Source organism: Mustela erminea, chromosome 12, assembly GCF_009829155.1.
Source record: "Mustela erminea isolate mMusErm1 chromosome 12, mMusErm1.Pri, whole genome shotgun sequence".
Classification (NCBI taxonomy): Eukaryota; Metazoa; Chordata; class Mammalia; order Carnivora; family Mustelidae; genus Mustela; species Mustela erminea.
This window is the reverse complement of record NC_045625.1, coordinates 42,630,470-42,647,379: the sequence shown is the minus strand read 5'-3', so window position 1 is coordinate 42,647,379 and position 16,910 is coordinate 42,630,470. Positions and strand designations below refer to the sequence as shown.

Sequence of the window (16,910 nt, the reverse complement as noted above, 5' to 3'; positions counted from 1 at the left end):
CTTCAGTTATAGAAGATAGAACTGAGAGTGTTTTAATGGCAAAGAATGGCCTTCTCTACTGGCTTGTGCTCAGCTTTGTCTTACAATAGCCTTTATGCTTCTGGATGTAGAGAAGAAATTGACTTTTGGCTCTATCCATCTGATGTTTCTGCTCCTTTCCCTCCGTGAAGCCGAGAGGGAGAGCCTCCTTCACACGGACTGTAATTCCCCTCACGGTTTCTCCACCCTCTTCATTTCCAGGGCCCCTAGTCCCTCTTTCCTTTGTACTTGACATTTTCTAAAATTAGCTTTATCAACTCTTTCCAGTATTTTAACTCCCTTGAGCTGTTTGCACAACCTTTTCGCCTTGTAGTGACTGTTTACCCAGGCTGGCCTTTAAACAGGACAGAGTAGGAGAATTCAACCGGGAAGCTTCTACCCACACTGTTTGTCCTACTAAATTCAGAGACAACCTGGTTCCTGCCCCCAGTAACTTTCTAGAATGCTGTTGTGAAAGAAAATGGAGAAAATGAGCTTTTCCTTCACCAGTGATAGATCTTACTTGGGCCCAGAAAGTCTTGCTCTGTTCTGGAACTCCTAATGATGCAAACAAAAGTATTTTTTGCCATGTACTTTGACAGCACAATAATAGATTTCAAGTTGAGAAACTCTAAAGGTGATATATAAATTTCTTTGCCAGATATAGGTACTGTATCATAATAAACATGTCTTTTTCCTTGTTTATAATTTTTTTAAGCATTTGTAGTCAAGCACTTAGATCTTTTAACAGAATTTCCATCTTAAAAAAAAAACACATTTTATTTATTTATTTGTCAAAGAGACAGAGAGAGAGAGAGAGAGAGACAGAGAGAGAGCACAAGCAGGGAAAGCAACAGGCAGAGAGAGCAGGGTCTCCACTGAGCAGGAGCCCGATGTGAGGCTCTAATGGGATCATGACCTGAGCTAAAGGCGGTGCTTAACTGACTGAGCCACCCAGGTGTCCCTCTATTTTGATTCTTTAACATCCTGACCTTGCCCACCCGGAGGGACTGCCCCTCCCAGGGCTAGCCAAATCCTACCTGTAGTAAACAACTCACTCTCCAGCTGTTTACTCTCCAGTCAATACAAACTAATCAATCTGGGGCCCACAGCCCCAACCACCTCCTTTAGGCATCTCACCCTTGGGGCTGCGGCTACCCTCCCCTAATCACCCCAGGTCCAGGTACCACACAATTAAGCCAGCCCCTATTCCCCAGCGCCTCCTGAAATGATTCAAATTAGTCAATTCAATTCCAATCCCGCTTAGTTTGACTCACATTGTTCCTTCCCAGAGAAACCACAATAAAAGCCTTTGGCCACATGTTCCCTGCTCCCTCTGCCTCTGACCAGCCCTGGTGGCTCCCTGGATGCCCCCCCACCCCCGCCAAACTCCCCATGACATGTTGTGCCCCCTTCTCTTCAGATGTATGAGTGTAATAATCTATCTTTTCAATGGCAATTGTTTCCCTGATCCTTGGTCCTCACCATACATAAGTAACAATAAAACCTAGATTTAAAAAACACGTACACAGAGAGAAAGACAGCCTAGCGAAAGACCAGAGCCTGGCCTCTGCTTTGCTCATTATTCAAATGAACTTGGATGAAAGTTAGTTGCCCTGTCAGTTCTATTTAGCAAAACTGTCACTTTTAATGTTCCCAGAAAAAAGCATGATTTTAGTATAAAGCCCTGCATTGTACTGGAAAGTTTCAGTAGAGCCGGCAAGAAACAGCTGTGATGATGGCATCCAACATTAAGTGTTAAAAGGTGCTGGGATTTTTAAGGTTTCTGGGCTTCTAGAGCACAGATTGGGTCCAACTGTAAACATACCTTACGAAGCAAATACAAGGAACCCACCCCATTCCCTAAACAACTATGGTAAAGTTTTCTTAAATGTTCTGGATTTTAATATATACCATGAAAACTGCATCCGGGGAGATTCAGTATGAAAAGCAAAATCCTGGAGGCACTGTACTCTTACCTGGGCCTGCCTTCTGTCTCCATCTCTGGAGTCAAAGCTACAGCTTGTCTTGACTTGGCATGCCTAGCAGCGGACACACAAAAGCTGCTAAATACATATTTACCGATCCAAAGAATGTTTCTCATTATCTTTGTTTTTTAAAAAAGATTTTATGTATCTGACACAGAGAGACACAGCGAGAAAGGAAACACAAAGCAGGGGGAGTGGGAGAGAAAGAAGCAGGCCTCCCGGTGAGCAGGCAGCCGGATGCTGATGCGAGGCTGATCCAGGATTCTGGGATCCTGACCTGAGCAGAAGGCAGATGCTTAAGGACTGAGCCGCCCAGGTGCCCCCTCATATCTTTAAACAGTTGAGGTAAGACATCAAAGATCCTCACTTAAGGGATTATGTAAATCAGTGGGTCCACTCCCTTCTGCCCCCACTCAGAGAGAAACGTAGGTATGTGGTGAGGTTAGGGGACATCCTGGCATCTTCCAACCCTTACACCGAACTCCACCTGCCGCCGGCTCACGGCCCAGTCCTTCGCGTGGCTGTGGCAGTGCGCTGTGACCCACGGCTCAGCCCTGCACGGGGACACTCACCAACGGCTCCAGCTCCTTGCGGTCGATGAGGTTCATCTCCGTGACGAAGTAGTAGAAGTGTTTGTAGCAGGTGTTGACGTGGGCCTCCGCACCCATCACGATGACGCGGTCGAAGTGGTGGATGTAGACGTGGACGAAGACACGGAAAAGGCGGCACAGGATCTTCTTGCAGATCTGAAGGAAGTTCTTGGGGAAGGGAACACCTAAAGAAGTAAAAAGAGAGAGAACAAAGCCGTGACGGGAAAGCTCCGGAAGCCCGGGAGCGCGGGCACGAGGCTGGAGAACGTCCTGCGTGGGAGCCTCTAGGCCAGCTCGCAGAGGCTGGGCTCCACGTGGGCAGCGGCAGCCAACGCTGCCTCAGACAGTGGCTAATGACCCCTTACGTTTAAATACCAGCAGTGACCCGGAAGAGACCCAAGCAATGAATGAAGAGGGCCTGGTTTGTTTCTTTGGGATATCTATATCTATGCTTTTATTTACATACAAATATTGGATTTTATTTATATGTAAATATTAAATTTTTATTTTTACATAGAAATGTATATTCTCCCTTCTCCCCCCCCCCCCCAACTTTATAGAGCACAAGAAGCTTCATTTTCCTCTTACATCTAATATAAGACAGCAGGTAGGAAGCGAGCATTGCTAGAGGGAGAGGCGTGCTGCCTGACACAGAGTAATAGAGGGCCACCGGGACTACAGCAAATTGGGAAGCACCTTCCTCTCAAAGGGAGCAGCCGTGGCAAAACTCCAGCCAATGGTGGCCTAATGGGGACAGAGGCCCAGGGCTCTTAGAACTTCTGATTTTCCAGGATAATTCAGGAATTTGGAGCACTATGAGAACTTGCTACATTTTTAAAAACATGAGCAATAAATCTAAAGTTTAAAAAAAAATACCAGTTGTCAAAACAAGACATCTTTCTGGCTTAATGTGGCCTCCAGGCTACCCGTGTGCAAATTCTGATCCAAATTCTTCCCGAGATTCACTGTTGTTGAGGTGGGCAAATGCAACAATCTCCCTAGATAGCGGACATTGCACTTGTCACCACTTCGCGCGTCTCCTTGAGGAAGGTCAGAATGGGTTATGGACAGGAGGAGGCACCCTGATTTCCTCTCTGGTGCCCACCACTGCCTGCTGGTCAGAGCGACACAGCAGAATGCACAAGCCCACTTCCTTTCTCCCTCTCAAACACTGTTGAAACTCTTGTTATTTACACTGTCCTTAAGTGGTGACATGTTGTAAGTTAAACAGACTTTGAATTCCTGCTCTGCAATTTTTCCAGCTGTATGACCACGGGCCAGAGAGTTAACCTCTCGGAGCTTCAGCTCTTCCACATGTAAATAAAAATTCCAGCAGTTGTGAGGATTAGATACAGTGGTTGTGAGGATTAGACGTGGTGCCCATGCAACTCTGGTTTCTCTTCTATAAAAGAAGGATCATAGTAAGGCCTTCCTTGCATGAGTAGGAGGGTGTTCATGTGAGTAAAATCAATAGTGCCTAGAGAGGAGGAAGAACTCACTAAATGAAAAGGACGCCCTTTCTCTCCCCACGGTAAGGTCTGGAGCATTCAGCTGTTGTTATAAGAAATACATCACTGTTACCAAGAAAAGGCAGACATGGCTACCAGCCTTTCCACAGAACTGCAGAGTGTGCTCAGGGTAGGCTTCTGGTCACTGTCCATCCCTCCACAGGGTCCCAGTGGCAGCTGTCTGGTGAGATACTCTGTAATGGGATCACCTGGGACCCCACGGCACGATGCGAGAGACAGAACATGACTGGCAGCTGGCAGAGGCAAAGTCTGTCTCCCTGGGGCCCGGCACCAATACCCGCTTTTCTTCAAATACAAAGTGGGACCTATCAAATGAAACCCAGGGAGAGACTTGGGCACAGCTTGGCAGCTGTCTGGGCAACAGATGCTGGGACTTAGGGATGGAGGTGAGGTAAAGCTGGGGAGTGGGCAGCCCCTTGCAGAGAGCATGGGTGGTTTTCTATGCTGAGGAGGGGCCAGCAAAAAGCTGCCAGGCTGGGGAAGGGTCTGGAGTCTTCAGAGCAGCTCAAGTCCCAGAGGTGAAGGAGTCCCCTGTGTGTTCCCAACAGAAGGGAACCCCTGTAACCCACACAGTGACAACACCAAGGGTTGACATCTGATTCCTTTACAACCTATCTGCAAAGGAGGCTTTAGTACTCCTATGTCATAGACGACTAACACTGAAACTCTAAAGCACAGATTAACTTGCCTCAGGCTATTTAGCTAAAAAGTGGCAGGGCTGGGAATTGGACCAAGTCCGCCTGGTTCTAAACACCGTAAGATCTGGTTATGTTTGGAGTATGTCACTCTTTCTCTGCCAAGGACAGAGACATAGCTCGATGGCTAAGTGTAACGAGGCATCCAAAAGTTACTCTTAGTAGTACAGAAATAGGATTTAAAACACAAAAAGTGGTGGGAAGCGAGCGAAGTTTGAAAAAAGTTTATATCTGTTGGGGCGCCTGGGTGGCTCAGTGGGTTAAGCCACTGCCTTCGGCTCAGGTCATGATCTCAGGGTCCTGGGATCAAGTCCCGCATCGGGCTCTCTGCTCGGCAGGGAGCCTGCTTCCTCCTCTCTCTCTCTCTCTGCCTGCCTCGCTGCCTACTTATGATCTCTCTTTGTCAAAAAAAAAAAAAAAAAAAAAAAGTTTATATCCGCAACAGTCACAGATTCAAGGTGATAGGAGATCAGCTAAAACACTCTGCTGCCTTCAAGGAGAGATATGTTTCCTCTGTCCATGCCTTAGGACCTGGGACTAATAGAAAAAGCCAACATTTACTGAGCACTTACTATGTTCCAGAGACTGAGCCAAAAGCTTTATGTGGATTAGCTGACTGAACTCTGAGAACAAGGCTTCAAGACAGGTACTATGATTGTTTCCATCTCAAAGACGGGAAAACAGACTTGGGAAAATTAAGTAGCTGCCCAAGGTCACCCAGCTGGCAAGTAGTAGAGGAGGGGTCTGGAGCGAGGTCTGTCTAACTCCAAAGCCCAGAACCACCTTGAAAACCCGAGATGTTGCCCAGGGGCTCGGCACGCACCTCCAGCTCTGTGGCCCTTCCTTTCTGGGTGGCCCGAACCCCCTGTGGCAAGTTTACCTTTCACTCCCCCTGCCACAGTCCAGCAGGGGCTCACCGGCCGCCAGGCAACACGGGGAGTCTCAGCTGGGCCACTTCACCTGCTGGATCAGCCCCACCCCCACACACTGACCGCGGGTAAGGTGGTCTCGGATGCATTGAGCATGTTCATGACGACTGTGAGGTCCCTCTAGATGGTCCCCAGTTTGCATCTTTCCCCCATCCCTGCACTCTTGGCTCTGCCTTCCATCCCATACCTGGTGTCTGGCTTTGCCTTTGTCCTCCAACTTGGTTTGCCTCTTGGATCTCCCTTTTGCGCTATGGCTAGAAATGGTCACTAGAGTAGCAGAGAGGAGTTGCTTTGAGATTCTGGAAGATTAAAGTCTTAGTCCTACAGTTTACTTGCCATACAGGCAGGTTACCTCATCACTCTTCTGCCTTGTAAAATAGAGAAAAAACATTTGTTTTGTAGTGTCCTTAAACTAGTATCTTACTGTACCAGGTACTTAGGGGGGGAACTGTCAGACTAAATTGTACTTTTGTCATTTTTTCCCTGAACTCCCCTGGTTGATAAAACCCCAGGCGTAGCATCTCTTGACTGACTCTAGCTACAAGGTGGGGTCAGACTCTTCCACTATTCCCTCCCTTTCATGTAATTCATTCTTCAAAAGTAAACATTGCAAACGGTTCAAGTCAGGATGTGCTCAGCGTGCACAGGTCACCTCAAGCCAACTCTGGAAGCTGAGAAGTCCTGGGGTGGGAGCTCTAGGGAGCCCAGGAACCCCAGGGCTCTCTGCTGAACCAGACAGAAAATCCCAGTTCACAGAGAATGGGGTGAAGAAGAAGAATGCTTGGGGCACCTGGGCGGCTCAGTCGGTTGAGTGTCTGCCTTGGGCTCAGGTCACGATCTCAGGTCCTGGGATGGGGCCCCGTGTCCAGCTTCCTGCTCAGTGGGGAGGCTGCTTCTCCCTCCCTCTCTCTCTCTCTGCCTGCAGCTCCCCTGCTTGGGCTCTTTCTCCTTCTCAGACAAATAAATAAAATCTTAAAAAAAAAAATAAGAAAGCTAAATGGGAGTTGGGAAATTTTTTCAATTATTATCTATGGTTCAGGGGCCTTTTCTATAGTTGGTAGAGTATTTTAGCTCTTTTCTCCCCTTCTCTTCTGCCTTCCAGGTGTTCAGATTTGTGTGTGTGTCCATATGTATGAATGTATATACAAGTGCATGTGTGTGTATGTATATATGCATGTATATATACCTGTGTGTTGTATGTGTGTGAATGTGTGTTTATGTTTGTGTACAGACATGTATGCCTATGTCTGTGTAGCATGCATGTCTGTGTGTGTGCTTTAAATAAACCTTCAGAAGGTGAGGCGTGGAAGACATCACTCCTTTGGAGGTAAAGAACCGCTGTCGCCCCTTTGGTGGACTCTGGAACTATCTCACCCTGTGTAACACGCTCCGTGGCAGCGAGGTAAGGCAAGACTTGATCCTGCTGATCCACTCTCTTCCTTGACAGGTCCCAGAGGGACCAGCTCAGGAAATCAGATCAGTCTGAGGGTTTTTGTCTCTGTTATGCTGCTAAGAAATATCCAATCTTTATTAAATAGCCAAAGGAAAGGGAGCCCTGGGTGATGCCTGATTTGCAGTGTGTCCCAACAACACTCTGGGTATTATTGGCACAGTTTTATTTTTTGTTTTAAGATTTTTTTTATTTAGAGAGAGATGGGGGGGGTGCGCAGAGAGAGAGAAACCCTCCAGCAGACTCCCCGCTGAGGAGTGGAGCCTGACGCGGGGCTCCGTTCTAGGACCCTGAGATCCTTACCTGAACTGAACTCAAGAGTCGGACACTAGTAAACTAAGCCACCCAGGTGCCCGGCAGGTTTGTTTTGTTTGTTTTGTTTTTTTCAAGTACCTGAGGCTTAGCTCAAAGTATTTGCTCCTGGCCCCACAGCTAAAGGGTGGTAATGGTTTGGCTCTAAAACTCGGGTTTTTCTCTTCGGCATCCTGTCACTATGGGCTCCAACATGGTAGGGAACAGAGCAGCATTTCAGGACCTGCACTTAGCCCAGGACCTGGCTTATAGAAGGAGCTTGAAAAATGTGTGTTTGCTTGCTTTAAATGGCTAGAGTCCAGCAGCGGGAAGAATGACAGGCTAATGAATCACCACAAATAGATGCTGGGCTCGTTACAATGACGGCCCGCACCTTTAGGGAGTCGTGCTCTGGTCGGGTCCGGGCAGAGGGCAGTCTACGTGGACACGTGGCCCCACTGACCCCGCTCAGGACTACATCCAACCTCCGGTCGCTCTGCCTCTCCTGCGTGTAGGAGATATTATGGATCCTCCACTTTAGTATTTCCCAAGGCATGTTTTTAAACTAATTTGGGAGAGCCTTGGCTAAAAAAAGAGAGGGACATGAGATCAGATGTATTTGCAAAAATGCTGCTTTCACAGAGGTTTACAGTGTATCTCTCTGCATAGGAAAGGACCTGAGAACTCCTGCAGCAAAAAGTCCTATTTTACTCTGAACCCCTCTTTTCCCTCATTATAGCTATTGGTTTAAAACACAGAGCCTGTAACAAAAGCCTGGCATTTGTTTCTATCTCATTCTACTTCTACTCACAATGCAGTTGTATGCAAATGGCTCAGTTTCCCCATGTAGAAAGAAAGGAGGTTAATGTCATCTGTAGCTCATGAGGTGGTTATGAGGATTAAATACACGTATAAAAGGCTTTGCTTAATGCCTTGCGGACACAAATGCCTTGCAGACTCTCTTAGGAACAGTTACTTTGAGTATCCCATGGACCCAGTGTTCTTCGGAAAATACTTTGGGATTAAATTCCTCCTGCATATTTACTTTTCAGGAGGGCACTTCGGGTATTAACACATCAATTCTGAATTTACAAAGAACTCAGAGGGGCTATGTTCTGCCTTACATTATTTTCTACAAGTTTCTCATACTTAACGTCTTGTATAATTGTTAAGTTCCCTGAACAAAGGGATTGTTTTTTACTTTGAGTCCGCCTTTAAAAGTACCTGGCACAGGGCTACATGGGGAACAGTCATCCATCAAAATCGAATCATAAAAGAGCAGGGATCTTATTTAGTCAAGATGGGAGTCTATCATCTCCTCTTTGGGGGAGGGAAAAAGCCTACAGCAGAAATGATAGCCCTTTGCCAGGATCTTGATACGTTCCTAGCAAGGGAGGCTCCACGCTGCTTTCGGTGAAAAGGAAGGAGAGCTCTGTGATAAGAACATTTTGATCTTACCTCGGGGGTGGGAAGAAAAAAACAAACAAACCTGAAACTCCTCTTTTCTTATCATTAAAACCTCCCTTCCTTGCCTTTCAATGTATTTTTTCAGGTGGTGATCGTTAATTTTCAGTTACTTTACTCAATTAGAAAGTTAATGGCAGACAATATTAACCAGTATTCCTAACTGAAGTAGGGTGTGCGTCTGAAGTGTTTGCAGTTAAACTTTGACTACTTATTGCGATGGAGACTTACCATGTGACTATAATCCCAGACCCAGATAGGTACTGATTGATACAGAAAACAACCTTTGATCAGAGAGTCTTTAAGTGATTTGCAGTCACGGACCCGGTCTGCCCCACCCCCAGCCACGTCCCAGGACTCTCAGATTCAAGCTGGAAAATTTTAGTCTTTAAGAAGTTGTTCCAGGGGCACCTGGGTGGCTCAGTGGGTTGAGCCTCTGCCTTGGGCTCAGGTCATGATCCCGGGGTCCTAGGATCGAGCCCCACATCGGGCTCTCTGCTCTGCAGGGAGCCTGCTTCCTCCTCTCTCTCTGCCTGCCTCTCTGCCTACTTGTGATCTCTGTCACATAAATAAAGAAAAAATCTTTAAAAAAAAAAAAGAAGTTGTTCCAAAAGGAGATGTGTTCAGAAGAGTGTTCTGCAAAAAGAGTGTTCAGGCAGACGCATGCACACGCACACACGCACACACGCACACACACCCCTCCCTGGATCTGGATGGTCTCTGATCATGTGATGGAGCTTGGTCTCTGCAAATGGCTCAGTAATGAAATGAAGTTGGTGAACCCAAAATAGGGCCGGGCTGAGCTCAGATGCCAGAGTGAGCTGAGGCAAAATGCCGGGGCAGAGGTCAGAATCCCAGCCCCATCATTCATGTGCCGTTCGGGCAGGAATCAGACTCGAAGCAAGGCTGCAGTTTGCAGGACGTTCAGGCCAAGAAGGGGGCTGAGCCCGAGAGCGGGGATGAAAGCAGAGGGTGAGGTGAGCCTGCCTGGCTTGGACCCTCCTGAAGGCTGCCAGGCAGTCCCCAGCTCTGCCTCCACTGTTCAGGAAGACAGGGTGCTCGGCAGGGACCCAGCATCTGACAGAGCCCTGCAGAGTTTATGAATGTGCCTCACCACAACTTTCTGATCTCCAAGCCACATTCAGTACCACAGCTAAATCGAGCATGGAATATAATAATTTCTCTGGGGCCCCATGTGGATTTGTCTTTTATCTCTGACTTAGTAAATCTCCTTTCTCCAAAACAAAACCGAATAAAAAATTCCAGTGATTTCTGAGCTTCAGTCCGTTTTCTTTCTTCCTCCTCCCTCCTCTTCCCTCCCTTGCACCAAGCAGATGCCCCGTTCAATCCTTCCTCTGCAGACACACCTGGAAGAAAAGCTGTCTAAATGGCTTACGTTTCCTTTTTCATCCTATCACAGATGCGGCAAAGAAAAGAGTCCCTCAGAGAATGCAGAAAAGACCGGTTTCTGTGTTCGCTGAAATGCATTCCTGTCCTCATCACCTTCTTTCTTTTCTTTGGAAGAGAACGCCCAATGCTTGGGGATGAGACTGGTTAACGAATCAGGCTGGACCTGCACCACGGAGGTGTAGAGAGGAAGGGCTTAAGAGATGGTCTCCAGCGACACCGACAACTGCCCTCAAACATCCCAGGTCCCACAAGTAGTTGGCAGACGTTCCAGCCCGTCACTGACCTGGTTAATACCTCTATTTTCTTAGGAGCTCAGCCCACAGGCCGCCCTCATTTCTAGCCTCAGGTTATCTGACATCTGCTATCTGCTCCAGAAACTTCCTGAGCACAGATCCCAGAGGGCAATTCCACACTGCTCGGTGGAAATCCCTGACTGAAGGCCAGCCCCTCTTCTAGACTGTACCCTCCCTGAGGGTCCTCCTGGCTGATCCTTAGTGCCCAGCGTGGAGCCTGGAGCAGGCTGGGTATGTAACCAACGCTTGCCACATGCTGAATGGAGGCTTAACCTCTCAGGCCACATGCTGACCCTGAAATCAAAGCTCAGAAAGGTAAAATCTTAAAAAAAAAAAAAAAAAAAAAAAAGGGGGCAGGGGGTGGGGCACCGGGGTGGCTCAGTGGGTTGGGCCTCTGCCTTCGCTTCAGGTCATGGTGTCAGGATCCTGGGATTGTGTCCCGCATCAGGCTCTCTCTGCTGAGCGGGGAGCTGCTTCCTCCTCTCTGTCTGCCTCTCTGCCTACTTATGATCTCTGTCAAATAAATAAATAAAATCTTTAAAAAAAAAAAAAAAAAGCTCAGAAAAGCAAGGGGAGGGCGCCTGAGTGGCTCAGTGGGTTAAGCCTCTGCCTTCGGCTCAGGTCATGATCCCAGGGTCCTGGGATCGAGCCCCATATTGGGCTCTCTGCTCAGCAGGGAGCCTGCTTCCTCCTCTCTCTCCGCCTACTTGTGATCTCTGTCAAATAAATAAAATCTTAAAAAAAAAAAAAAAGGCAAGGAGACTGAATGTTGGGATTTCATCCCTTTATGATGAAAAGGGACCTGCATTCCAGTCTCTGATTCCAGAGCCTGTGCTCTTTCCACCGTTGTTAGATTACTCACAGGCTGTTCTCATGGCTCCTTCCATCTCTCTTCAATCCAACTAGCAGAATTGGGGAAGCAAAAACTTGTTAAAAGACGAGGGTGGAAAAGGGAGGGTTGGCTCTCACTTCCCCCAAACACATGTGTCATCGGGGGTAAAGGACAGCCGCTAGGCGTCTGGCCCTTATGTCCTCCTACGCGGGTTCACACTCTAGCCGTGGAACGTCCATGCTGCTTGTTCTTGAGGAAGTTTGCTGACTTCTAGAAGGCTTGTTTCCTGATCCCAGAAACGGGGATAATGATACCAGGGCCTCTGTGAGATGGTGACTTGGATCAACACAAGCAGAGAGCCCAGGCACCCGGGAGGCACTCAGGAAGTAACAGCCAACGTTACTGTGGTTAGGAAGTTCGGGCTCTTCCTGGTCAAAGCCAAGGGTGCGGGGAAGGGCAAAGGAAACAGGAAAAAGGAAGCGACCTTTTCTTCAAAAGGGCAGACTCTCCTGGAAAGTGGATTTGGGGAACATCCTGAGAGTTGTCTGAAGAGTTTCCACATGACAAGATAAAAACTCACGGTGTGCCCAGTCCTTTTGGGGGCCGCCTGACGGCACACGGATTAACAACCAGAAATGCCCACATTTCTCCTTAAAACAGTCGCTCCTGTCTGGGGGCGTCTGTGCTGTCTTTTATGTCTTTGGAGGCCAGTAACTGAAGAGAGCACGTATGAAACTCGCCGTACAAGTCCTCAAATTCACTCATTCTCAATAGTTCATGAATAAAAACAACATCCCACACACGTGGGAAAAGAAAACAGACCTCCTCTGGCAGCGTGTCTGAGAACATACCATTTCCAAAACACTTGCAAAACAAAATGCAGTTGGATCACAAGGAAAACAAACAATGAAAAAAACGAGTAACAGCTCTCTTTCTCAAAAATACACATCCTCCTCCTCTTCGCTTCCTCTGCTGCCCATCCCATGCACATTCTCCTGCCCCCTGCAAAATGCAGAGATCTATACATTTATCTAAAGAAGCCTCGTGCTTTCGCTGGTGAAAAGTCCGCTGCGGAGGACTGACGGCTCTAAGCAGATGTTTTGTGTTATCTCAGAGCGTTCCTCAAGAAAGTGTCTGTTCCTCATGCCAAGGAAAACAATCTCCTGTAGCAAGACTTTGTTCCTCTGCCTAAAAAAAAAAAAAAAAAAGTCCCCAAACAAGCTGACAGCTGCAAATGGTTAGAAATAAACTGGCTACTACTCTGTTCTCCCCCTCCCTCTGCCCTTCGCCAGCGGCCCCCGTGTTGCCCTCTGACCTGCAGTCACAGTGGTGGGACTGAAAGAGGATGGACGAGCGTGTGATTATCCGTTCAAAACAGATTGTTCATTCTTTCAGACGTGCCATTTGCTGGGCAGAGGAAGTGCTGTTTCAGCCACCCAGAGCAGCGGCTGTAGATACAACGTGCCTGCCTGTCCCACTTCCCTCTCTCCCCAGTGTCACCTCCCTGCTGTGGAGACTGTTCCTCATCTGTCTGTCCATCCGTCCGTCCGTCCGTCTGTCCGCTGCCAGGCTGTCTGCCCTCACCCTCTGCAGGCAAGGCACGAAGGAGGGAGGAAACTGACAAAGACCCAGGAAAACCCCAGAAAGATACTCATTCACTCTGGACTGGCAATAAGAACCGTAGAACAAACAAACAAACAAACACACAATACTGTAGCTAGTTCAGATGTGCTGAGTTTCATGAAAAGCACACGGGCCAAATGAGATGGGAGCGAGCCGAGCACACGATGTTAATTAATCAACTTTATTAGCACTGGAGATTTAGACAGAGGTACCTGCCCTTGGATCAGAGCCCCAGTCAGAGTCTGCAACTGACTCAGCCTCCTTGTTGTGAATGGTATGTTGTGAGTGTCTTCAAAAGTAAAAGTTTTCTCTAGTCACCGGCAGAAACTTTCTCCCACTATGGGAAGGGCAATTAATACCAAATCTTGTCTGAATAGTTTCTAGCCTGTAATTTTCTCTCCATCCCCACGGCTACTTCCTAGCTCAAGCCACCATCACCTCCTGCCTGGTACTGGAGCTTCCCCTGCTCCACTCTTGGATTTTTCCAGTCTCCCCCTGATAGACAGATGATTTTCCTAATATGCAAATGGCCTTCCTAATATGGAAAGCTAACCAGCATATCCATCTTTCTGCATTAAACTCTAAAGCAACTTCCCACTGCTTGAAAGTAAAAATCAGAGCTATTTGACACAGCAGGCAAGACTCGCTGTGGTTTCAACTCTGTATATCTCTCCATCATCACCTCTGGAGCCCTCTAATTTACATATAACACTCCAGCCCTCTTGGGCTCCTTCTGGGAGACGCCACATACTAAGAGTTGGCAGCTGGAAACCCTCTTCCTCAGCTTCCCTTTTTAGTCTAACTTCCATTTGTTATTCAAGGCTCAACTATGTGATCACTTCTTCTAGGACATCCTCCTCATCCACCTCACCCTGGTCAGGTCAGGCACATCAAGATACCCTATACCTGTCCCATGAGGATACTTATTACATTGTATTGTACTCTGTCCATTTTTTGGTCTCCCACTAGAATGAAAATTTTGTGGTATCAGGCAATGTCCTTTTACCTTTCTTGTTTACAGTCATCCCTGCCATCAAATGCATACCAGAACATGGTCCCAATGAGTCCCTGTAAAGTGAACACATGAACACATGACCATATAAAGTGGGGGTGGTGAAGACTGCCTGCTCGGGCTGCCTTTGCTTCCCATCTTCAAGCATTGGCCAAGTCACAGCCTGAGAACTCTTGCTCTGTGGAAAGTTTCCCCAGGGAATTGCTACAGGCAATAATGATTTAAATTGAATAATTTAACCTTGTTTTGTCCAAAGCTATAAGGCTGTGGGGAAAGTTGATAACTTCAGGACGCCGGGGTGGCTCAGTCAGCTAAGCCTCTCTGCCTTTGACTCTGGTCATGATTCCAGGGTCCTGGGATGGAGCCCTGCATTAGGCTCCTTGTTCAGTGGGGAGTCTGTTTCTCCCTTTCCTGTCTCTTCCCTGGCTTGTGCGCGCTCTCTCACTCTCTCTCAAATAAATAAATACAATCTTTAAAAAAAAAAAAAAGAAAAAGAAAGTTGATACTTTAATCTCTTCTTACCTGGCAGATTGCACAGAGAAATTAATTTTCTTATCAGGTTTCTTATCACTCATAGTGAGAAAGCAGCACCTCCTCAAATTTACCGTATATTTGTACTGACGTGTCAACTTTCATCTAAATAGAAAGGTGTCAGTTAGTTTTCCAATCTTAGCAAAGATGGAATAAGCTAGGATTGGTTCACAGATACTCCTGAGATACATGATGGGGGCAGGCAGAAGGGCAGGAGATGACAATGGATCCTTTTTGGAAAGGCCAGCAGATCCAGATAAAGGATGAATGGAATCCAATTTGAGGGGTGTTTTGCAGAGCCAAAAGGGAACAGTGACCAGGAGAAAATTAATCTGAGGCAGGGGGTGTAATGGTTGGGTGAACTTCCTTCCGACAGAAAGAGTGTAAGAAAAGGCAACTTGCCAAAGAAGTTCAGAAAGACTCTGCATGCAAAGACTCACAGAGCCTGAAGCTGAGGGGAAAATGGCAGGTGGATGTAGACGACCCTTTACCCCTCAGCTGAAGGGGTAAGGCAGGGACTGAGCAGTAAGTGGTGAGTCCTTGTATCTGCATGTAAGACCCCATGGGGGTAGAGGCGCCTGGGTGGCTCAGTGGGTTAAGTGTCTGACGTCAGCTCAGGTCATGATCTTGGAGCCCCCCACTGGGCTCTGCACTCAGCAAGAATTCTGCTTGTCCAGTTCCCTCTCCCCCCAGCTCGTGCTTTCCTTCTCTTCTCTCAGATAAACAAACAAATAAATAAATGGATAAATAAAATCTTTCTAAAAAGATCCAGTGAAGGTAAACTAGTGAGATAGGGATGAAACCAGAACCATAGCTCTAATATTTGATCTCTGGAATCAGAGTTCAGCTAAATTCAAAGACTAAGCTGTTAATCTATAAATCACCTACTTGAATACAGTCTGAACTAGGAATCACAAAATCAAATGCCTTCAAGTTCAGAAAGAAATAAAAGTAACGTGGGCTTGGTGTTACACAGTAGGGAGCGATGCATATGGCGACAGCCTGACACCTGGAGAGTGCTTTCTGCAGGGAAGGTAAGAGCCCCTCTGCCTGGCTGATTGCTGTTGAGCAGGACTATGGGCCCAGGACTGCCAGACCTTCTAGCAGTCTAGAAGAGTCCAACTTGAAATCTGTTCATAGTTAAATGTTAACGGTGAATTAAAAAACATTAAAAATGTTCAACATGTTATTTATTAATGTAATTTATCTTCACATAGTTATCTCAGCTTAGAAAAGTCGACTTTCTATAAGATGACAACTTAATTTTTAAAAGTTTACAGTAAAAAGTTTAAAGTGCTCTGGTAGCCAGTGAGTACACACAACACCAGACTATAGTTTCTAAGACCACCATTCTGTAGTGAAAGGAATCGGGGCTGATCCTAGGGCTGGGACAGGACTATAAAAGATGGCCTGGCATTCCTGGTCATGCCAGAAAGAAAGAATGTCTTCAAAAAAATCACAACCTTGGAGGGATGTCCAAGGGACACTAGAGGCAACCTAAAAGAGCTCTTGAACCACCAAAGCTGGAATAGGAGCAACAAAATAAATGGAAGAATACTGGATTATAACCCAAAGTATAAAATAAATATCCATAAGTTCAGACTGATATAAATAAATGATTGAATAAATAAATGGAATATAGACAAATGTCTCATGCAGTGGAACTCCAAATAATTTATTTATGTAGATACCTCCCCCAGCAGGAGGTAGAACCTACTTTCCCACTGTTAACTGTGGGGTATGCTAGGTAACATTCTTCCAAACAGTGAGTACATGAAAAGGGAAGCAGAAAGAACAACTTCATGGAGATAACTGACAAGCACTACACTGGCCAGGTGATCAAGGTTAATGTCAGCAATGATAAGTCACTGGCATGGTGTATATCTTTGATATGATGTGATGAAAATGTCACTTGGCCTCTGTAGTATTCCTCTCAAGAATACAGAACCCTTGCCTAATCATGAGAAAAACACCAGGCAAACCCAAACTGAGAGACAGTCTACAAAATACTGGACAAATACTGCTCAAAATTGTCAAAGTCATCAAAAACAAGAAAAGTCTGAAAAAGCATCATAGCCCAGAGAAGCATAAAAAAAGATAATGATGGTTAAATGTTATGTGGTGTCCTGGATGGAATCCAGGAACAGAAAAAGGGCATCAGGGAAAGGCTCATGACATCTGAACACTGTGTGAAGTTTAGCTGACGGCTGGTACTGATGTTAGTTCCTTAGTTGTGACCCATATATTATAGACAT

At 46.7% G+C, this 16,910-nt stretch overlaps 1 protein-coding gene across 1 annotated transcript in view; it reads right to left on the bottom strand.

Annotated features, from left to right (window-relative positions):
• MOB3B (MOB kinase activator 3B) overlaps positions 1 to 16,910 on the bottom strand; it is a 199,833-nt gene that overhangs the window by 32,555 nt on the left and 150,368 nt on the right. Inside the window, exon 3 of the mRNA XM_032307294.1 lies at positions 2,579 to 2,781. Within this exon, the coding sequence (XP_032163185.1) occupies positions 2,579 to 2,781 (203 nt within the window). The remainder of the gene's footprint in view (positions 1 to 2,578; positions 2,782 to 16,910) is intronic.